The 22,784-nt window shown below is 48.0% G+C and overlaps 1 protein-coding gene across 4 annotated transcripts in view; it reads right to left on the reverse strand.

The window, feature by feature from the left end:
• Positions 1 to 22,784, reverse strand: part of CASZ1 (castor zinc finger 1) — a 267,041-nt gene that overhangs the window by 133,392 nt on the left and 110,865 nt on the right. For all 4 annotated transcript variants that reach the window (XM_087915046.1, XM_087915048.1, XM_087915047.1 and 1 more), the window contains exon 3: positions 12,298 to 12,396. In XM_087915046.1, the coding sequence (XP_087771172.1) occupies positions 12,298 to 12,301 (4 nt within the window). In that variant the 5' untranslated portion in view covers positions 12,302 to 12,396. The remainder of the gene's footprint in view (positions 1 to 12,297; positions 12,397 to 22,784) is intronic.

The following is a 22,784-nucleotide window of genomic DNA, read 5'->3' on the forward strand; positions in this document are numbered from 1 at the left end:
CCGGGCTGCTTCTTTCTTCTTCTGCTTTTGGCTGCACGCAAGGAAAGCAGCAGAAGTCTTTCTTCCTCTCCCCCAAACTGCCAGAAATGAGTCTTTGGGGCCCTGCAAGGCCTCCTGCTCCAAGAGGCTGCGCCATTCTGGCGGAGTTTGGGGGAGAGAAAGAAAGACTTCTGCTGCTTCTGCTGCTTTCTTTGCAAGAAGCCAAAAGTCTCTCCCCCCCACCCCCCGAGAACAGAGCTGGAGACGGTATCCTGCGATCCCAAAATAACGAACGATCGATCGGTAGGAAAACAGGGTGGGGAATTTTCCTGCAGACTTTTTTGGGGGATTTTCCCAGGGTCTCTGGTCCACAGATGTAAAATTATGAGTTTGGTGGTCCCTGAGGTTGGCGAACTCTGTTCTAAACCCCTTCCAGGCCAGGAACTGGACAGTGTGTAAGGTCTGATCTGGGCAAGGTAAGGACTTGAGAAAGATCAGTGAGGAAGCTTGCGTGGGGACAAGCCAACGGTCCCAGCAATATTTCCCATCCTTCCTGCTGGCCAGGAAGGACAAAAACTCAGTTTCTGCACCTGCTGTTTTTTCCTTCTTCGTTGTCTTCTGGCCTTTTTTCTCCTGCGCTTTGCACTCCTCCCCAACTACAGTTTCATTTCCAGGTTTGGCCCCGAGGGGGGAAACAGGAAAAAACCTCTCTAAAGAACTGTTCTTCGCTTGCGATGCTGCTCATTTGCTTCTTCAAATATCAGCTTGTTTCCCCCTTTCGGGATGACCATGATCTGCTACGACGACAACAATCACAAAACACCAAAGAGAAGCTTCTGTAGGGGACCAGCCATAGTTCACCTGCCTTGTATTCAAAGCAGACCCAACCATTTATAAGAAGGGGCAATACTTGCGGTCCCAGCAGATAATTCCCCCCCCCACCACCTAATATCTTTTATATGGATCTTCCAGAGAGACAGACCTGCTTGATATCAACACTATCACCACCTCATATGTCTCTGAACCATTCCATTTCACTCTCTTTTTGAACTATTACCATCTGGCAGACGGTACAGGACAATAAAAACAAGGACAAATAGGCTGAAAAACAGCTTCTATCCCAAGGCAGTGGCTCTATTGAATGCTACGGCATAGAGTGCAATGTTAATGCAGTATCAGAGGTTTTTCCAATTCAGTGGTATAGAATGTGCGAAGGACGTGTGTTTTATTTTTTATAGTTATAATGTCCACTGAAGATGGCATTTAATTTCGTTGTATGAGGTGCAACGACAATAAAGTCAACTAACTAATTAAGATGGCGCAAAATGGGGCAAAATTCACTCAACAAATTTCTCATTTAGCAACATAAACTTTGGGCTCAATTTGTGGGTCGTAAGTTGAGGACGACCTGTCCTTAGCCGGTAAGTGTTTGGAAGTCTGATTGTACTCAAAGGTTGCGGTAAGCGGCCTGTTGCCTTACTGGGGATGACGGAGCCAGAAAACGAGAGTTTTCTCGCAGAAGAAGAGGATTTCCAGGGGCCTGGATGATGTTCTCCAACTCCTGAAACTGAGAAATCTCGACTAGTGTTGGTTTCGGGGAAATTTCTGGGCACAGATCTGGTTTGTTTTATGCCATTCTGGCAGAGCTGATAGAAAGCTTCATTTGCCAGGCGCCCTGAAGTTGCCAGTCTGGGGAGTTGCCCGCGAAACAAAACAAAAAAGTTAATTATCTAAGCTTTTTTTCTTCTTCTTTAATAAATAAGGGAAACTGGCTGAGCCGGATTCTTGGCTGGGCTCTGTCTCCCCCTTTATCGCCCATCAGTTTCTGTGACACATTATTCAAAGGATAAAAGTTTTGCAATGCACAGAGTTGTTACTAAATCCCTTTTTTTTTCTTCCCTCCCTTTTCTCATTCCTCCTTCCCTCCTCCTTTTCCTCCTTTTCTGAATGTCAGAGAAAAGGAGGGAGAATAATAAGGATAAATAGATGTTAAAAACAACTTCCAAATGATGAAGGGAAAATCGTCGCTGCCTCTTGCTGGTCCCTTGTTACCTTGTCCTAAAATATTACACAAACACCGGAAACGGCCTCTTCCACAACCTCTTGCCTTCCAAATCCCTTCAATGACCCCCTAGGAGCTGAGGGTTGACTCATGCAGGAGGTAGATATGGTTGGATTTTAAGATTATTGTTTTAAGATTATTGTCACCACTCAAAAGAGTCCTGCTACAAAACCCATGCGGATGGAACTTCAGGGATGCATCCTCCAGATAGTTCGAGTTACATTCTCGTATGTAGCGGGAATAGCTAGGAAAATAGGGGTCCCCACAGATCAGGGGTGTCAAACTCGATTCCATTGAGGGCCGCATCAGGGTTGTGTTGGAACCTTGGAGGAGGTTCCAGGGGGGCATGACCAGGGTGGCCACCTTGACGTCACTCGTGTTGAGGGCACACCTGTGGTGGCCCAAGCTCCGTTTACGCTGGTGGAGGGCTGCAGGAGGCTGTTGCAGCCTAAAACGGAGCTCGGGAGGGCCGTCCCGAGCTCCGTTTTCGTTAGCAGAGGCACCAGGGGCTGGTCCTTTGCTGCTTCTGCTGACCAGATCTAAGCACCCCGTGGGCCTGATCTGGCCAAAGGCCTTGAGTTTGACACCCCTGCCATAGATGCATCAGTCTTACTTCATCTGCTGTGGGCAGCTACTTCCTTGTATACAGAGCTGGTGAGACAGATCGAACAGACAGATCGAACCGGCCAACCCCACCTCTGACTGGCGCCGCCAACCCCATCTCTTCTCCGCCTCCCATTGAGTCTCAGCTGATCGGCTGGGTCTTCTTTTGTTTCTCTGCCCAGGAGAACGGAGCTGGAAAGCAGGTTCGTGGGGTGGGAATGGAGATTTTGCAGTATCCTTCCCCTGCCACGCTCACCAAGCCACACCACATCCACCAAGACAAACTCCACAGAACCGGTAGTAAAAAAATTTTGAATCCCACCACCGATGCCAAGGGTGCACCAGGTAGCACCCTGAAGGATATTCCATTTTCATGCGAATTATGGCAAATAAAGAAGAATTAAAATAAGACTCCCTCTCTGAGCCTCCTTAGAAGACAATTCCTATCCTATTAGATAAGATTTCCTGGAGATCTGTTCATTTGGGCTCAGAACTAGAATATTTCTATTTTGGAAATCCAACATCTGGATCAAATCTAATCTCACCCCATCTCCCATGTTCTTTCTGAGTTCCTCCCAATGTATTTTTTCCCCCACCTTACTGGAAGCTGCTCGCTTTGGAAAGAGCTGGGAAATTCAGCTTATTTGTCTGTTTGATAAAGCTGTATGCCAACCCAGTCATGAAGTAGTTCCACCTGTCTTATATATTAAAAATATAAAAGGCAGACCAAAAGAACAACCACTCACCCACCATGTAACAATAGCAATAATAAAGGTTTGTAAGCAGTAGCACACCAAGGAAGAGCGAAAACCCCTAAACCCTGAACCAAACAAGGCCAAACTCCATCCTGATACCAGGCAGCAGATCGCAAACCACCCTTGGGGGTTTCGTTTTATGGCAGATTGGGGCCATGCGGACTTTGAGGGAATGTCATTCTACAGGGCAGGCCCAAGACAGGGTTTGCCCGCTTCTCCTTCAGACATGAAGCATTTGACGCCTGGTGCCATGTGCTGCCCAAGAATTCTAGTTTGCTCCAAGCAGCCACACAATCAACTTGTTCACACCAAAGATAAGCCTTAATGGTTCCACTTCATATGCCAGGGTGTTGCCGATCCTCCTTTTCCTTTTGTCTTCTTTTATTCTTTGCAAGAAGATTTTATCTGTGTAGGAGTTGTATCTGCAAACAACTGGGCTTTGTTTATTTCCAGGATTTTATATTCTTGAAAACGGCTGGCGAAAAAAATAACGTAGCGATAACAGATAATCAGAGTTGGAAGGGACCTTGTAGGTCATCTAGTCCAACCCCCTGCCAAAGCAGGATACCCTACACCATTTAAAAACACATTCCTGTTATACCCCAGAATCTGGGTAACTGGAATCTTACTGTTTCCTCCCCCACCTCCCCAAAAAAGCCCTAGAATCCCCAGTTGCCCGGAATCCTAAGCTTTAATGCCAAGGGATCAAACTGTGCGACACCCCCTACACCAAACCCTTGGCCTGATGTCCTGCTTTTGAGTATTCAAGCATTCGCTGGAGCTTTCTGTGATGTTATTTCCTGCTCCGTGCTGCCTGTCTCGTATTTTCACTGCTCACCAGACCATGAATTCACCTTCATACCAGTTAGAGGGTTATTTAGCTTTTTCTGACACCAATAACCATCCCGCTTCTACAGCCAGCTCTGCCAGTCAAACACTTGGTTCTTTTTCCACATATGGGGAGTGGAGGGGGAGAGAGAGGGAGAGGGAGGGAGAGGAAGGGGAAGGAAGGAAGGAAGGAAGGAAGGAAGGAAGGAAGGAAGGAAGGAAGGAAGGAAGGAAGGGAAGGAAGAAGGAAGGAAGGAAGGAAGGAAGGAAGGAAGAAGGAAATATGTAGCTCAGGTTGAAGAGAGGCCTGGTTCTTCTTTCTCTTTGCTTTTGCAGACATTTCATTACCCAGTAGGAAACATTTTTGTAGCTCAGGGTTGACATGAGAGGCCCTTGGTTCTTTCTTTAGCTTCTTTGCTTTTTTGCAGACATTTCATTACCCAAAGTAAATAACGTGATCAGTGCTACTGCTAAGGGAGGAAAGGAAGGAAGGAAGGAAGGAAGGAAGGAAGGAAGGAAGGAAGGAAGGAAGGAAGGAAGGAAGGAAGGAAGGAAGGAAGGAAGGAAGGAAGGAAGGAAGGAAGGAAGGAAGGACCACTTTGATCCATCAGATTAATACCAAGACTCTCTCGTAGCAAAACTAAGCCTCCACCTCTTGAAAGTCACTTCAGTTGTTTGTGTAGGAATACTGAAAAGATCTTCCTTAAAATTCTGTTAGTGGAAGTCCCCAAATCGGTAAAGAGGGCAAGAAAATGAAAGCCAAGAAAAGGGTGAACCTCCTGCCTCAACAACCAGACTGCTGCCTGGCGGCATTCTCACATGCACGCTAAGAGAGAGTTAATGCTCTCTTGCGGTTCTCGATTGGCTTGTCGGGAGTGATAAAAAAACGAACCACTTGCACGTGGGACCTGCTATCCTTCCCAAACAACTCAGCTCTCACCTTCCGCCAGCCAGCTCTCACCGCCAGGCTTCCTTTAATGGTGTTTTAATAGGTAGGCCTACACCTGCCAACAGGTAGGCTGTGAGTGAAGCCAACTAGGACCAAAGTAAATAATCAACGGGCTTCTCTTCTTCAAAGAGAAAGCTTACTCAGAAAAGCTTCGCCCAATGGGCTTGAGAGCTGCTCCAAGGACTCCGTAACCAATGAGGAAAGTCCCTGGCCTTGAGTCTTTAAGCAAGTCACTCACTTCTCTCTCCATCAACTCTTCTGGCAATGTGGAGTTAATTATAGTGACTCACTCGGCAGGGTTGTTGTAAGAATGACAACTAAGTCGTCTGGTAATGGACTTCGGATGATTGAAAGCACCCCATAGAAATACTAATTATTATTATTATTATTATCAGGACGAGGAGGAGGAGGAGGAGCAATAGCACACTTATGGAATGGCAGTAATAACAACCAGTCTCGTGTCAAGGACAGAAGCTTTCACGAACTGTTGAAACAGTTTTCAGGAGTTGTCAGTGGATCACAGGGCAGAGAGTTGAGCTGCTCCGTTTAAAAAAAAAAAAAAACTGCTACGATTTAAAGGGAAATTAATACAATGCAGGTATTGCTGATTGATTTTTCTTCTTCTTCTCCTCCTCCTAGCACGTTTGATCTTGTCTCTAATGTTTTATTTCAACCTGTCAGTTGGTATTAATGGGCATTTGGCTTGGAGAAAAAAAAAAACAGGGCAGAGAAATTCCTCTTTTATTCGCTTTCCAACTGGGGCTTCTCATCTACTTTTCTCAATCAATGAATCAATCAGAATAGAGCCGGAAGGGGTCTTAAGAGGTCATCTACTCAAAGCCCCTGCTCAAGGAGGAGACCCAGTGCCATTTCTGATAGATGGCTGTCCAGTCTCTTCTTAAAAACCTCACCCACAATTTCTGGAGGCAACTTCTGTTCCACTGGTCAATTGTCCTCAATGTGAGAAAGTTTCTTCTCAATTCCAGGTTGCTTCTCCTAACTGGTGTCCCATTCCTTATTCTCCAAAGGGCCAGGAAATCATTGAGCTTCACCGTAGACGCTCAGCCCGTGAAGAAATAAATGTTATTTATTAGAATAAGGCCACCTTCACATTAGTTTATTGCTCTGTTTCTCCATCCTTGAACAAAACGTGGACGCTAGTCTTCGTTTTCCTTTCCTTTCCAAAGCGGAGCTGTTCCCTTCTTATGCCACGCGCAAACACACAACTCTTCAAAAGGGCTTGTGTATTTTGTTTCCCAAACGCACAACTACCTCTGTGTGTGTGTCTGTGTGTGTGTCTCTGTGTGTGTGTGATTCCCTCCCCCCCTGGTTTCCATCCTATCTATTTCCTTTCTAAAATTGTGCTTCTGGAGGGTGGGGAGGATGGATCGATGACTCCCGTGCCCTTTGAAGAAAAACAGCCACCAAGATCACCGCAAACAAGACAATGTTTTCCTTCGCTTCATATAAACAGGCTGACAATTTTTTTGGGGGGTTGTTGCCAGGGTGACGGAACAACACAGTTATCCCGGCTGCCTGTTGCAAAGCAATCCATTAACTTAAGGCCGCCCCCTTTGCCTGCCTCCTCTTCCACGTAAAAGATACAGCCATCTTCTCTTGACTGCTGTCTGTCCTGTTCCACCAGTTCCCCATCTCATCCCTCCTTTTAGAAGTTTTTTCGTTCTTGATACGCGCAAATCTAAACCGAATCAATGGCAGCCCTTGGTTTTTGTTCCTGGGCCAAGCAGGGTTGGGGTCCTACCGGCACAACAACTGGCTCGGGGAGCACGTGCTTTTCCCAGGGTTTTATTATTATTATCCTCTGTTCTTTTCTTTTTTTCATCCTCTTCTCTGCCCTCTTAAGGTTGAGATCAGCTGAAGATCATTTGGGGAAGATCGTTTTTGCCTTCCAGCCCGAGTCTAACACTCCAGCCCACTCTCACGCTGCCAAGTTCGATTCAGGTTTGATCACTGGACAGAATGAAGAAGGGAGGACGCCCCCTCCCTCCTTCCCTCCTGCCCTTCATTCACCCAAACATTTGCTGGAGTTTTATAAATATGTCAAAATCCCGACAGAAAATGCTGGCCCTCGAAAACAAATTCAGACTCCTCTCTATTTGCAAGTCTATCTGGTTTACATCTCCCACCCTCTCTCTCCCCCTCCCTCTGTCCCTCGCCCACTTCCTCTCTTCCTCTCCTTCCCTCCCTCTTCCTTTCTTTCTCTCCCCCCTCCGTCTCTCTCCCTCTCTCCCTCTCTCCCACTCTCCCTCCCTCTCCCTTTTCTTTCTTCTCTCTCCCTTCTCTCTCTCTCCCTCTCTTCCTTCGTCCCTCTTTCTCCTTCCCTCTCTTTCTCTCTCCCTTCCTCTTCTCTCTCTCCCTCTCTTCCTTCGTCCCTCTCTTTCTCTTTCCCTCTCTTTCTCTCTCCCTTCCTCTTCCTTCCTCTCTCTCTCCCTCTCTTCCTTCGTCCCTCTTTCTCTTTCCCTCTTTCTCTCTCCCTTCCTCTTCTCTCTCTCCCTCTCTTCCTTCGTCCCTCACTTTCTCTTTCCCTCTCTTTCTCTCTCCCTTCCTCTTCCTTCCTCTCTCTCCTTCTCTCCCCGTCTTCCTTCATCCCTCTCTCTCCCTCTCTTTCTCTCTCCCTTCCTCTTTCTTTCTCTCCCTCTCCTCCCTTCCTGTCCCTTTCTCCCACGTCCTCTCTTCTTCCTTCCTTCCTCCCTCTCCCTCTTCTTCCTTTCTCTCTCCCCCTCCCTCCCTCTCTTTCTCCCTCTCCCTCTCTCCTGCTTCCTCTCTTCCTTCCTCTCTCTCTCCTCTCTCCATCCCTCCCACTTCCTCTCTCCCCCAGTTTTTCTCCCCCCCTCTTCCTCTCTCCCTCTCTCTCCCTCTCCCTTCCTGTCTCGCTCTCTCCCTTTCTCCTTTAATGGCTGACACATTGCCTGCCCCATCTTAGCCCAGAGTTTCCTCCCTCCACTCCGAGTTCGAGTCTGTTCTAAAAAGCCAATTTGTCAGGGTTCCTGTTGGTGGGGAAGGCTTGCTGACTGCTCCCTGTCCATTCTGGCCCAGATTATAAGCATATTGCACTGTTCTCTCTGCACGAGGCCTGGGAAATCCAATACGTTGAAAGGTTAATGCAATCAATTAGGGTGACAAGGAAGTAAAGGGAGGCTTCGGAGTGGATGAAAAAGAGAGACAAAGGCTGGAGAGGCCTCGGAAGAAGATGCGGAGGGGAGATAAGAGTGTAACCCTCCAATTTTCCTCTACACGCTAACTAGACCAGGGCAAACCCCAGTTCGCTGTTAATTGGAGAAGAAAGTAGCCAAAGAGATGGTATTATTTTGGACAATGCTTTAAAAGAAAGAGGAGGGGGACAAAGCCTGAGAGAGGGGAGGGGGCTGCCCAACATTCGAAGAGATATAAATAAGACGAAAGGTCAACTGCAGGACTATCCGGTCATTTGTTCTCCGTCCTCTCTAAAAGTTTTGGACAAAGCAGCGTTTTCTCACCCTGCAGCTTTAAGAAACGTGGACTTCAGCTCCCAGAATTCCCCAGCCAGCATGGAGAAGTCTGGGAGTTGAAGTCCAGGCATCTCAAAGTTGGCCAGGTTGAAAAAACACTGGGAATAAAGCAAAGCAAACCCAGAAGCTAAACAATTCAGGGAAGGATCCGGGACGGAGGGAGCAAAATCTTCCTTATTGAGGCTGCAGGACAGGAAGCTCAGGAAAGAAAGATGCCGACAGCCAAAATGCCACCGTCCCAGTCAGGTAGCTTCCTCCTTCTCTTCACCCCTGGGGGTCTGCAATGCCAGCCAAACGCTGAGCCAGGCAAGGGCTTCCACCCTTGACACGTGTCACTATTTCAAGAGCAGGGCCGGCTGAATCCCCAACAGCTCCCCGAGAGGCACCGAAGGCGGGAATCCTGGCCCTTGGAGGCCAAGAGCTGGAATGGGGAGGGGGAAACTTAACTGGAGTGGAGAAGACTAAATAAACTGGGGTTTCCCAGATATTTCCTCCAGTCCTCCAAGAGGATCAAGGGGTCTATGACAATTCACCGTAGCCAGCATGCCATGGGCAACTCACCACAGCCAATTAGCCACAGACATTTTTTTTAAAAAAAATTTAAATCATTAAATTGAATGGTTAAATTGCCCAGTGGCAAGTTGTCCCATAGTGAGTTGGCCGTGGCGAGTTGGTTTTGGTGAGTTGGCCATGATGAACTGGCCGTGGCGAGTTGACTGCAGAGAGTTGGCCCCAGAGTTGGCCGCAGAGAGTTGGTCACAGTGAGTTGGCTGCAGAGAGTTGGTTGTGATGTGTTGGCCATGGTGAGTTGTCCCTAGAGAGTTGGCTGCAGAGAATTGGCCATGATGAGTTGGTCATGGTAAGTTGGCCATGGTGAGTTGGCCACAGAGAGTTGGTTGCAGAGAGTTGGCTGCAGAGAGTTGGCCATAGTGAATTGTCCCCAAAGTTGGCTGCAGAGTTGGCTGAAGAGAGTTGTCCGTGATGAGTTGGCCATGGTGAGTTAGCCCTAGAGAGTTGGCCATGCTGAGTTGGCCCCAGAGGAGTTGACCCCAGAGTTGACGATGATGAGTTGGCCATGGTGAGTTGTCCCCAGAGAGTTGGTTGCAGGGACTTGGCTGCAGAGAGTTGGCCATAGTGAGTTGTCCCCAGAAAGTTGGCTGCAGAGTTGGCTGAAGAGAGTTGTCCGTGATGAGTTGGCCATGGTGAGTTAGCCCTAGAGAGTTGGCCATGCTAAGTTGGCCTCAGAGAGTTGGCTGCAGAGAGTTGGCCCAGAGTTGGTTGCAGAGTTGGCTGCAGAGAGTTGGCCATGACGAATTGGCCCCAGAGAGTTGGCCATGATGAGTTGGCCATGGTGACTTGGCTGCAGAGAGTTGGCCCAGAGAGTTGGTTGCAGAGAGTTGGTTGCAGAGAGTTGGCTGCAGAGAGTTGGCCCAGAGAGTTGGTTGCAGAGAGTTGGCCATGGTGAGTTGGCCCCAGAGAGTTGGCCGTGATGAGTTGGCCATAGCGAGTTGGCCGCAGAGAGTTGGCCATGGTGAGTTGCCCATGGTGAATTGGCCATGGCGAGTTGTCCCATTCCACGGTGGCAAGAAGGCCCATGTCTGGAAACAGACCAACCGAAGCCCACAGAGATTTAGGAGGGAAGAGTAAACATAGATTTGAGGAGGGTGGTGCAGCCTCTGATGAAGCAGTGAAGACGAGGGAGGGAGGGAGGGAGGGGAACTAGAAGGGAAGAGCTGTAACCACGGTGGTGAAGCCCGCAAAAGGAAGCATCTGCCGGTGCTCAGAAGGTGACCTACATCATGCCCAGTTGTGATCGCATTTCAGGGCCACTGCCTGGCAATCCCCAGACAATAAGAGGGCGCCTTTGAAGTCAGAGAAAGAAACCGAAAGGCAAAAAGTGGAGGCATTTGGGCAGGGCTGGGGGGGGGGTGGGAAGGAAGGGGGACACACACAGAAGCCGAAGGGCCAAGTGGGAGGTTGAGGCCGTTGGAGGACAAAAGCCCGGAGTCGGGAGCCCAGCGGGACTCCCTGAAACCAATGGGGATAAAAAGAAAACAAACAGTTTATGAGGGAGGCACATGCTGCCTCTGTCTGCCTCCCCTTCCCCCTCCCCACTAAGCCCCCTGCCTCCCGAGAGGCCGTGTCAATGATGGATGGGATGAGCGAGCCCCTGCCCATTCTCCGCCGTGTTGCAACAGAATTATTTACATAACATTGGCTTTCTATTGGTCACCTCTGACACCAACCGGGCTCAGCTCTCTGCCTGGATCAGCTGGGGAGGGAGAGATTGGGGGGGGGGCTGCTCACTCCCTCTCTTGACACCTGGCTGAAGAGAGAAGGGGACAGGTGAAGAGCAGGCGTCCCCATGTTCTCAGCCGAACCCCTGGATACCCAGACAGCTGAAGGTGGAGTGAGGGGCATTATTTGGTTAGCAGAACGCCATCCCTCTGCTAAACCGATAATCCCCTCAACACTGTCAAACCATTTACTGAGTCTGCACTACTATTACTATTAACCTTCTCATCACTCCTTATCACCCATCTCCTTCCACTTGTGACTGTATCACTGTAACCTTGTTGCTTGCATCCTAACTATTTTTATTGAGTTTCCTAGCATGATTTGATTGCTTATTTGTACCCTATGACTATATTCTATATACCCTATGACCATATAACCTTATGACTATCATGAAATGTTGTCTCTGATGATTCTTGACTCTTGACAAACATTTCTTTTCTTTAATGTACACTGAGAACATTTGCACCAAAGACGAATTCTTTGTGTGTCCAATCGCACTCGGCCAATAAAGAATTCTATTCTATTCTATTTTCAACATGTATTGCCCTTGTTCAGACACAAAAGTTCTCCCGACAGCTACCACGGCCGACTTCCCACAAATTTAGAGAAATTGCAAACTGGGCCTGGCTTGAATCTTGAAGGGGGAAAAGAAAAAATAAGGAGGAATTTTCTGACAGTGAGAACCATCAACCCATAGAACAGAAGTTGCCTTTGGAAGTTGTGGGAGCTTCATCACTTGTGACTTTCAAGAAGAGACTGGACTGCCATTTGTCAGAAATGGTGTAGGGTCTCCCGCTTGGGCAGGGGGCATTGGACTAGATGACCTACAAGGCCCCTTCCAACTCTGCTTATCGGTTATCTGTTAATCTGAGATGCTGACCGCTACGATTTCAAACTGAGGCCTCCTGAAAGGTGATCTGCAAATCCTGTGGTTTCAAAGCTACTTATAAACGGGAAGCATTTTAACATTCTTCCTTGAGTGGGTACTTCCCCTTCCTTCCCCGCCAAGAGAGAAGGCTGCCACTTGGGCACAGCACAGTGCCAACCAGACGGTCTCTGGGTGGCATTAGGGGGAAGCCAACCCTGGAGTCTCTCTCTGCCAAGAGGAAACCAGGTGGCTTATATCTATCTATCTATCTATCTATCTATCTATCTATCTATCTATCTATCTATCTATCTATCTATCTATCTTTTGGGCTCAGGGAAGTACATGGGATGTATCTAAGTACCACACTGATACAGGCACACACCAACACAAACAGCAAAAAAAAAAGAAAGTAAGAAGAAAAGTTATCCCCTGTGGGGCAGACATACCCATTTGTGGTCCTGGCAGGCTCTCCCACCTTTTGAGGATTCTGGATTCAGATTCCGCAAATGGTTTGCGTTGAATGAAAGCTGTGGAGTCACTTCATCCTGGGGAGGAGTAAAACAAAAGAGAGAGAGAGAGGAAAGACAGTCAATTCCTGAGACCCATCATTGCTGACGGTTTAGCAGCCCGTGGATGCAGAGGCTAACAGATAATCAGAGTTGGAAGGGACCTTGCCGGTCATCTAGTCCAACCCCCTGCCCAAGCAGGAGACCCTACACCATTTCTGACAGATGGGAGTCCAATCTCTTCTTGAAAGCCTCCAGCGATGAAGCTCCCACAACTTCCAAAGGCAACTTCTGTTCCACAGGTTGATTATTCTCCCTGTCAGAAAGTTCCTCCTTATTTCCAGGTTGAATCTCTCCTTGTTCAGCTTCCATCCATTGTTCCTTGTCTGGCCTTCAGGTGCTTTGGAAAATAGCACAGGGACTAGAATATTTTTTTTATTTAAATCCTTGCCTTCTGACAGCCTTTAGAGGTTGAAACTTGGAGGCCTGAACCAGCAGAATGAAAGCAAAACATTTTGCCCGACGGAACCTGATGCAGGGATTAGTTGCCGCCCTTTGAAAAGGGACCGTAGAGGCAAATGCTCAGTTCCAGCCATTCTTTTTCCCCCTCTCTCTTCTTTTTAAAAAGATCCTTGTCTTGGGGCTGCGGGGGGGGCAATGGGTGGTGGTGGTGGGTGAGCTTTGGCATATAAGCTCAAAAGATAGCCCCTCTGTGTTGTGTCTTCTTTTCACAGTTCCTTTCCACATCTTGTCACAATTGCAATTAAAAAGAAGAAAGAAACCAACTCACCCCCCCAAAAGAGAGAGGGAGAGAGAGAGAAAGAGAGAGAGAGAGAAAGAGAAAGAGAGAGAAAGAATGAGAGAGAAAGAGAGAGAATGAGAGAGAGAGAGAGAGAGAGAGAGAGAGAGAGAGAGAGAGAGAGAGAGAGAGAGAGAGAATCATGCAAAGTAAATTGAATTATTTAGAGCCATATGTTCCCAAACTGTGAAGGAACCTAAAAAAGAACCATATTGTGAGACTTCCGATCGGGAGTCTCCTTGTGCTTGGATGGAGAGAGAGAGAGAGAGAGAGAGAGAGGATGAGAGGAAGGCCGAAACAGCTGCTTGCAAAACAGCTGGCCAGGGGTTCCGGTTTCCCCTGCTGATAGCTGGAGGGTATGGGGAGCCTGGCTGTCCCTCGCTGGCCCACTCTGTGGATGTAACCCGCAGAGCAACCCTCCACTCCTTATCCCCCCCCCAAAAAAAACCATAACTTTATGGGGAAAGGCATGTATCTGGAAGCAGCGCAGGGCTCCCCCCTTTACAGCCAGGCTGTGTCGAGAGAGTAAAGGAAGGCGAAGGGGGTCATTCGAGGAAGGGGAGTTTGCATGCATCGAAAAGAACAGTGCAGTTGAAACTTGCAGCTAGGCTGGAGTTGGTTCAAGTCCCGTGGCATCTTTACAACTGCCTTGCGAGGTGGGAATGAGATTGGGGGCAGGGGGCTCGTAGCTTTGCAGCCTTCCTCGCTGCATCCCACGATGCCAACCCCTTTGTAAGAGGAGCTATAGTCCTTTTAGGGCAGGGGTCCGCCAAACTCGGCAAACTTTTAAAGACTGGTGGACTTGAACTCCCAGAATTCTCCAGCAACTTTAAGACTTGTGGACTTCAATGCTGGGAGTCGAAGTCCATAAATCTGAAAGTTGCCAAGCTTGGAGACCTCTGGTTTTTTTTTTTTTTTTTGGGGGGGTGTGTGTTTCCTGTCCTTTGCCCTCAGTCCTCAGACCAAGGTTCCAGGAGGTAAAACAAGAGGTACTCTGAGCATGAACAGAGCCACCCCAACCCGGTAACCTAAGTGCTCAACGGCAGGCCCCGAATTTTCAATGCCAAACTCAAATCCTCCAACGCTCTAATCTTCCTCCTCCACCTCTTCCTCGCCCCTCCCTACTCCGCCGGTCCTCTCCCCACCTCTCCACTTCCACCCCTCACCCACCGCCAGATTTAAAAAAACAACACAAAAAAAGATTTCCACGTCTTCCCACCCCCCACACCCCCCATGCACTCCTCCGACCCTCTCTCGCCCCCTTCCTCCTTTCCCCCCCTTTATTATTTCGGCCACCGCGGCTTTATCAACGATGCACGAGGAGTAACGCCAATTGACTTAGAAGGTGTAATCCCCCCAAATCAGATTGGGGGGGATTGCAGGGGGCAGGCTGACCTTGCATATGTCTCCATCAAAGCCACCAAGCCTCGGCTTGTATTTTCTGTTCCCAGCACATATTTAGACAGATAACACTAATTGAACCTGACATGTCCTCTTTAAGGATGGACTCGCCTCTCTCTCTCTCTCTCTCTCTCTCTCTCTCTCCTCCTCTGAGCTCCTTTGACAAGGAGCTGGCCGAGGAAACTCAGCCACGGCTGTCTCCATCTAGGGCAGGGCAGGCTAAGCTGCTCATAACCCCCTCCCGCTCCTGGGGTTCCAGACCCCCCCAAAAAACTCCTTGTTTCGACCCCGGGAAGGGAGATTCCTGAACCCCATCTGGCCCAATCCCGCTGCTCTCCGGATATTCTCCTTCCTTGGACCGCTGCTCATCAGGGATGAAAAACAGCTAACAAGTCCTTGAAGACATGATTGCTCTTCCCTAAGGAAGACGGTCCAGATGATCTGCATATGCAAATGAGAGAGCCGTAAAAAGGGAGGGGCCTGGGCAAGCTGCTCCCTGAATTACTGGCAGACCTTAATCATATGAAGGGCACTAAAAACGTAAGCCAGGATAGCTCCCTCCAAACTTCCCGGCTCTTCCCACTCTTGCTGCTTATACAATCAATACAACAGATACACAACAGATACAAACTCAATGTAACCAGCTCCAAACTCGATTGCAGGAAGTCCGACTTCAGCAACAGAGGGGTCAAGGCCTGGAATGCACTCCCTGACTCTGTTGTTACATCCTCTAACTAACCCCCAAAACTTTAACCTCAAACTATCCACTATTGACCTCACCCCATTCCCAAGAGGTCTGTAAGGGGCGTGCGTAAGCGCACCAACGTGCCTACCGTCCCTGTCCTATTGTTTCTTTTTAAATTCATATCCATTTCATGTATTCATAACCCTGTTTATATTTATACCTGTTATCTTGTAAGCGATTGACAAATCAAATGAATAAATAAAATAAAAAATGAAGGAAGGAAGAAGGGGGGAGGAAGGAGAACAGGGAAGAGGAAGGAAGGAGGGAGGGAGAGAGGGAGGGAGGGAGAGAAAAGAATGGAGGGAGAAGAGAAAAGAAGAGAAGGGAAGGAAGGAAGGAAGGAAGGAAGGAAGGAAGGAAGGAAGGAAGGAAGGAAGGAAGGAAGGAAGGAAGGAAAGGGAGAGAATACCCATTCTCAAGAGGTCTGTAAGGAGCGTGCATAAGTGCACATTCGTGCCTACTGCCCTGTCCTGTTGTCCCCATTTATTCGTACCTGTTTTCTGTAATTCTTACTCATGTTTATACTTATACCTATTATCTTGTAAGCGATTGACAAATCAAATCAAATCAATAAATAAACAATCCAAGTTCTAACTAGCAAGCTTCAACTTTATGTTTAGGGGGTGAGGCCAGGGTGGCCCCCACTGTACCCATTTTACAGATTAGCCACTCCTGAACTGGTCCAATGGTCTTCCCCTTCCCATCGTGTTTTGCAGGGTTTATAATATGCCAGGAGCGTTTTTAACACTCAGGCTCAAGACGTCTGTTTTAGCTTTTCCTTTTTTTCCACTGATCAGGGGGGAAAAAAGGAAAGAGAGGTGGGAATAAGGAAGAAGAAATAAACCATAAGAAGAAGTCCTGATTCTATCGCGTCGATACGGGTGACTTAAGAGAGGGAGATAAGTTAGGCAGCGTAACTGCAATACCGCATGAAGAAGGAACAAGGCATTTGAAAAGCCCTATTTAACAATGCCCTGACAAACTTTTAGCGCTCGTTTCCCACAGAGATGATGGTGGCGGCGTTCGTAATAACTTTTATTTTGTTTCTCGTAAGAAGTCGCCCTCCTTTGACCTCAGAAACACCGAACCTTAGCTCCACGCCTTTTTACGCTTTCGGAAAGAGAGAGAAAGTTTCCAAAAGTCTCCGCGGAACGTTCAGGACTAGCCGCTTGTCCTTCTGTTTAAGGAGGGTTTGCCCTTTCGGCTGAAGTCCTTCGCTCGGTTCCAAGAACTGAACAGCCAACCTGGCTCACAGGGCCGCCACCTAAGCCAGCTGCATGCAAATCCACCGCCATCAAGGGGTGGGGGGGGCTTGGTATCCCCCACCCCCTCGACCTGAGAAGCTGCCTTGACTGGCAGCAAAGTCTTTTCCCCATATAAATATTCATACCTCTCAGGAACATAACCCCCATTCAGCAAACACAGCCTGGGGCTGGGCTACTTCTCTGACTCAGTGGCTTCGCCTGGAAGAAACGCCACCCGAAAGCGGGGATCGTATTTTTTCCCTGGCGCATGTGGACAGGTCTGGCCGTCCCTTCATCCCTTTCCCATCGTGGCCTTCTCTTAATTTGACTTTTCCCTCCCCTCTCCCTCCTCAAATATCCCTTCTCTACCGAACCTTTTCTCCCCCCCCTCCTTCTTCCTCCTCTTCCTCCTCCTCCATCATCTCCGTCTTAGTCTCATCCTCATCTTCTCCTCCTCCTCCTCCTCCTCCTTCTTCTTTCTTCTTCATCTTCCTCCTCCTCCTTCTTCTTCCTCCTCCTTCTCCTTCTTCTTCCTTTTCTTCTTCTTCTCCTTCTTCTTTCTTCTTCCTCCTCCTCCTCCTTCTCCTTCTTCCTCCTCCTCCTCCTCCTTCTTCTTCTCCTTCCTCTTCCTCCTTCCTTTTCTTCTTCTTCTTCTTCTTCTCCTTCTTCTTTCTTCTTCTTCTTCCTCCTCCTCCTCCTCAGCAACTGCGTATTTATTAATTCATGAGGCACTAATTAGTTCTTTGTTTAATTTTGTGTTAAACAGACTGACCGGAATAATAACGACTTGCAGCGTTGCATTGCGGTCCCCAACCGCCCCTGTTTTCTGACAACAAGGGAGTACAGAGAAACTGACGTGATGAACCCCAATTCCCACTTCAGTTGCACTTCATTAAGTCAAAATGTGACAAGAAGCTTAGAGAGTAACTTCCAGATCGGATCACACATAACAATTGGGCAGGAAAGTTTCCAAAGGGGGAGGAGGAGGAGGAGGAAACAGCGCCGGCAAAAGCGGCTCTGAATGATTGCTGGCGTTTTTGGCATGCAGCTCGCCCACCGAATTCATCTTAAAGGACCAGCAAGCTCACGCTATCGAGATCAAAGGAGGTACTAATACCACTCTGTAAAGCCTTAGTAAGACCACACCGAGAGTCCTGCATCCAGTTTGGGTCACTACACTATAAAAAAAAAGATGTTGAGGCTCTAGAAAAAGTGCAGAGAAGAGCAACCAGGATGACGAGGGGACTGGAGGCTGAAACATACGACGGACGGTTACAGGAACTGGGCTTGACTAGTCTAGGGAAGAGAAGGACCAGGGGAGACAGGAGAGCCTCTTCCAATATTTGAGGGGCTGCCCCAGAGAGGAGGAAGGGGACAAGCTATTTTCCTGAAGGCCAGACAAGGAATAATGGATGGAAACTGAACAAGGAGAGATTCACACTGGAAATAAGGAGAAACTTTCTGAACAAGTGAGAATCAACCCATGGAACAGAAGTTGCCCTCGGAAGTTGTGGGAGCTTCATCCCTGGAGGCTTTCAAAGGGAGATTGGACTGCCATTTGTCACAAATGGTGTAAGATCTCCTGCTTGGGCAGGGGGTTGGACTAGATGACCTACAAGGTCCCTTCCAACTCAGCTCATCTGTATCTACCTTCTCCCCAAACTGCAGCCAGCAGTCTTTGTCTTTGACCTTCTGGATCCTTAAGGTGACTTGTTTGGCAGGAGGTCTTTCTGGAGGAAGCTTATTTGTCTGAAGCGCGTCATCTCGGGATCCGTTCGAATCCAAGCCCCCTTCAGACCTGGCACCTAAAGCACCGCCTCATTCGTCTCCTTGTTCAGATCTCCTCTTTCGCTGGCTGGTTTAAGCAAGCCCTGGTTTGCTCTGACACAAAGAGATCAGAATTTGCTCAGTTCCAGCCATCATGCCAGGTGCGGTAAGGCAGGGAGCGAAAACATGCAAGAACTTTCCTAGCAGTTCAAACGGGTTTGGTCTTTAACTGTCGAACCAGTCTTGCGCAACTGACTGGATTCCCAGGTAAATACAGATATATAAAAATATTATATATTAAACATATATATATATATATATATATATATATATAAGTTTGGAGCTTTAATGTGGGATTTTAAGTGCTAAAATGTTGTGCAATAAACTCACACACCTGAAATGGCTGTTAAGAAATCTTCAGGATCAGTAAAAGACGCTTCTGGGCTGTGCACTGGCCAATCGCTATCTATTTCCCATCCAAAACATTTGAATTGAATCAGAGACCTTACGCAGGCAAGTCCTCGACTTACGAACCACCCCAAATTATCTGTTGCTAAGCAAAAAGGTTGTGCAGTGCATTTTGCCCGTTTTCCTCAACCTTTCTTGACCTAGTTGTCATTAAGTTAGAAACACCGCTGGTTAAGGGGAATCTGGCTTCCTCCGTTGACTTTCTTGTCAGTAGTCACAAAAGTGAGGGTGGGATGCTGTAATGGTCTTAAGTGTGAAAAAAAACGGTTGTAAGTCACTTTTTCCAGTGCCGTTTTAACTTCAGTCACTAAATGAATTGTTGTAAGTCAAAGACTACCCTGTAATTTGCTTTCTTTTAAAAGTGCCATGCAAAACAGCCCCTCGTTTTTCCTTATGCCCTGAGTCAAAGCACTCTCTGGGCTACTCCAGCGGCATCTTAGAAGACTAAATAAATTCATTTTGATTCCATAATTTGAGTGCCGTTTAGAAGGATCCAGGAGTCAGGACACCAGCTCTCCATTTATATAAGATGGACGTTGTCAACAATATGCTGGGAAGCACAGAAAGGAAAAAAAAACCAATGCATATCGTTTCTCCAACAGTCTGATCCCTTTTCCCAATCTGACCTCCTCTGTAAAAAGAGATTTATAGTTTTTATAGAGGCATTACCTCTGCTGTAACTTTTTTTTTTTTTTTGCAATTCGTAGAAGTAGGATCTTGCCCAAGACTTGGAAAGATGCTAGGTTTCTTCAATTTTGAGCAGTTGTAGAATTTGATAGTAATCTCTCTATATATATAAAAGCGAAAGACCCCTCATGAATCATCACAAAATCTCCAGAAACGTAAAGCCTGCACACTTGAAATTCAGAACATATGTTCCTCTTAGCTTCTAGGTGCTCGCTAAGAAAGGATTTTTCAAAATGACCATCAGAGCCATTAATATTTCCTATATTATTATTATTATTAACACACTCTGATGCTAAGGAGTTCTACTCCCCCTCCCCACCTGAAAAGAAACCTGTTCCAAATGCAAAACACAAGCAGAGGAGTTTCAGTTTCAGAGCACCAAGCAGCTTTAGGACAGAACAGTTGAGCTAAGCCACGCCCTGGCTCCTTGCTGTCTCCTTCTCGCTCACACAGCACATACTGCTTCAGTTTCCAAACAGTCCTCAACTCTCTCACACATTGACAGGATGCTAGCCAGATGAATACCGACGGAAGCTGGTAGGCAGAGGCAGAATTTTTCCTCCCCTTATTTTCCTCCCCCAAAGCTAAGCCCGACCACAGAGTTTCATAGCGAAGCACGGGTATCGAGCTAGTACTACACAATACGCTTAACCTGATTACTGAACCAACCTGTTTTGTGGCGGGCACACCAAACCGGGTGTCCCCAAGCCCCCCAGAAACTGGGCCGTGCAAACAAGCGAAGCCCCATCCCCCGTCCTGTCCGGTCCACAGAAAAAAAATCCCTCTCCACGCAACTGGTCCCCGGTGCCCTAAGGGCTGGGCACTAAACCATATCAAATGGGCAGGGGTTTGCAAAAAAATAAAATAAAAAGACCACTAAACTACAAAAGCCGTAAGGCAACGTTAAGAACCGACCACCGTTGTCCTTGTCTGCAGCTAGATTTTCCTTGTTCGGCACGCTGTGTGAATGCCACCACCGAGTGCCAAAGAGCCAAAGACAGGGACAGCCTACAGAGAGAGTAAATTGGAAACCATAGAGAGGCTGGAGGCTTGTTGCCAAATGGGGAATCCCTTCCAAGTTACCCCCTCCTATGGAGCCCAGCGCTTGCCAGAAAAGGGAGAGTGAGTTAACGGAAGGGGAGAAAAGCCCACCACACGACCGAAGGATTTCCTGAACTCCCCTTTCCGAAGAGTAAGGCAGAACAAGATCTGCAGAGGAGGCTCCACCGGGTCACTTTGGAAGGGGGGGGCGGGGGGGGGGGGGACAGCTACTCAGTGAACGCTGGCCACAAAATCAAAGCAAGGCACTGCAAGGGCATCCCCAGCCCAAAGGAGGAGAGTGCGGGAAAGCCACAAACACAAACTCTTTCTCCTCTCTTCGTTTCAATTCAAGGTTCGATCTTGAGGGATAGAACCAAGATCACGGGAAGTGCTAAATACCACTTTATACTGCCTTGGTAAGGCCCACCCTTGGAAGACTGCGTTCGGTTTTGGTTGCTATTGATGTTTAAAAAAAAAGGAGGTTGAGACTCTAGAAAGAGTGCAGAGAAGAAGAAAAAAAACGAAGATGAACAGGGGACTGGAGGCTAAAACACAGGAAGGAAGGCTGTTGGAATTGGGGATATCTAGTTTGATGAAAAGAAGGACAAGAGGTGACATGATAGCCGTCTTCCGATATCTGAGGGGCTGCCCCAAAGAAGAGGGAGTCAAGCTACCCTCCAAAGCACCTGAGAAGGCAGGACAAGAAGCAAGGATGGAAACTAACCAAGAAGAAAAGCAACTTCGAACGAAGGAGAAATTTCGTGACAGTCAGAACAATTTAATCAGTGGAACAACTTGCCTCCAGAAGTTATAAATGCTCCAACACTGGAAGTTTTTAAGCAGAGATTGGTCTGAAATGGTGTAGGGTTTCCTGGTGTAGGGGGTTGGACTAGAAGACCTCCAAGGTCTCTTCCAACTCTGTTATTCTGTTCTGTTCTATTCTCCTTCTTTCATTCCATTCCATTCCATTCCAAATATGTGAAGCCACAGAGGCCCAACCAATTCATTATTGAAGGGGAGCTACGGAAAGGTGCTCAGGCTCACATACATCAACCAGGCATGCAGGAAGGCAGATGCTAGGCACCAAGGCCATCCGTGCACTAACACAAGCACGCACCTCTGTTGCCCACAAGTCCGCAGGTGGGTTTTCTGGGTAGCAGGTAAATGAACACTCAAAGCAGAAACTTCAGCGTTTTCTTTCTTTCTTAAAAGAGACGCACAAAACGAGCTTTTTGCACCTCAGGCTCTGGTGCCTTCTGGCGAGAGGCTCCGTTTTCAACCCGAGACCCAACAAGTCGGTACGGCTGAATTAAAAACCGAACAGAAAAAAAAAAGCATCCATTAAAAGGAGAAGGCGTGAAAATAATATCCGGGAAAACGGACGAACGTGCAGCCGGAGGTAAGATTCCAGTCCGTTTCGAAGGAAGCCGGAAGGAGAGCCGAAAAGTGGAATCTAAAAAAAAGGAACTTCGTTCCAGTTGCATAACCCCAATGAAATGGAAGCCAAACCAAGTGGCCAAATGGGGCAGGAGAAAGGAAGACGGGGGGACAAGGCAACGCCAGGCTTCCTTTGTCCCAGGGCTGAGCGTACACCGTAACTGCTCAGCCAATAATTTGGCAGTCTCCCTATCCCCTCCTGTTGGAGTTGCTCTTTGGCTGTCTAAACAAATCAATTAAGCCTAATCTGTAATTATAAAGTGGGGAAGGGAGAGAAAGAGAGAGAGGGAGAGGGAGAGAAAGAGGAGGCGGAAGGAGTACGGAGGGACGGAGTGGAGGAGAGGAAAGGGGGAGATTGGAGCTGGACGGTGTAAGGGAGACCGGGATGCAAACTCCAACCCCGTCTAAGTCTTACATCGATAGGAAAATTTCTGCCACACTCCTCGCATCGAGTGGCCCGTTGGTTGGTACCCTTGTGAATCTTACGCCACCAACACCGGCTCGGGCCCTACCCCGAAGGAGCCCCCGCTAAACCCAGACCTGAAAGGCGCTTTGCAAACTCTCCGGTCGATCCCTCCTTGGCCCAGATCAGTGGGGTGAAGAGCTTCCCTTCCTGAACCTCAAAACAAAAAACAGCCTGCAAAGAAGAGATTGAAGGGTCAGAGAACGGGAGTTGCCTACCAAGGCCCAGGAAAGCTCTCTCGCTCTGCGGACGACGAGGTGGACTGAAGGAAATGCCCCGAGAAGAGGATGAAAAATGAGCTTTTTTAAAAATTTAAAACAAAAAAAAAAGAGAGACTTGATTATGCAGCATCGGAAAGCTGACTAAATTACTGTC

This window comes from Pseudonaja textilis, chromosome 18 (genome assembly GCF_049901715.1).
Source record: "Pseudonaja textilis isolate UNSWEBS1 chromosome 18, rPseTex1.2, whole genome shotgun sequence".
NCBI classification, from domain to species: domain Eukaryota; kingdom Metazoa; phylum Chordata; class Lepidosauria; order Squamata; family Elapidae; genus Pseudonaja; species Pseudonaja textilis.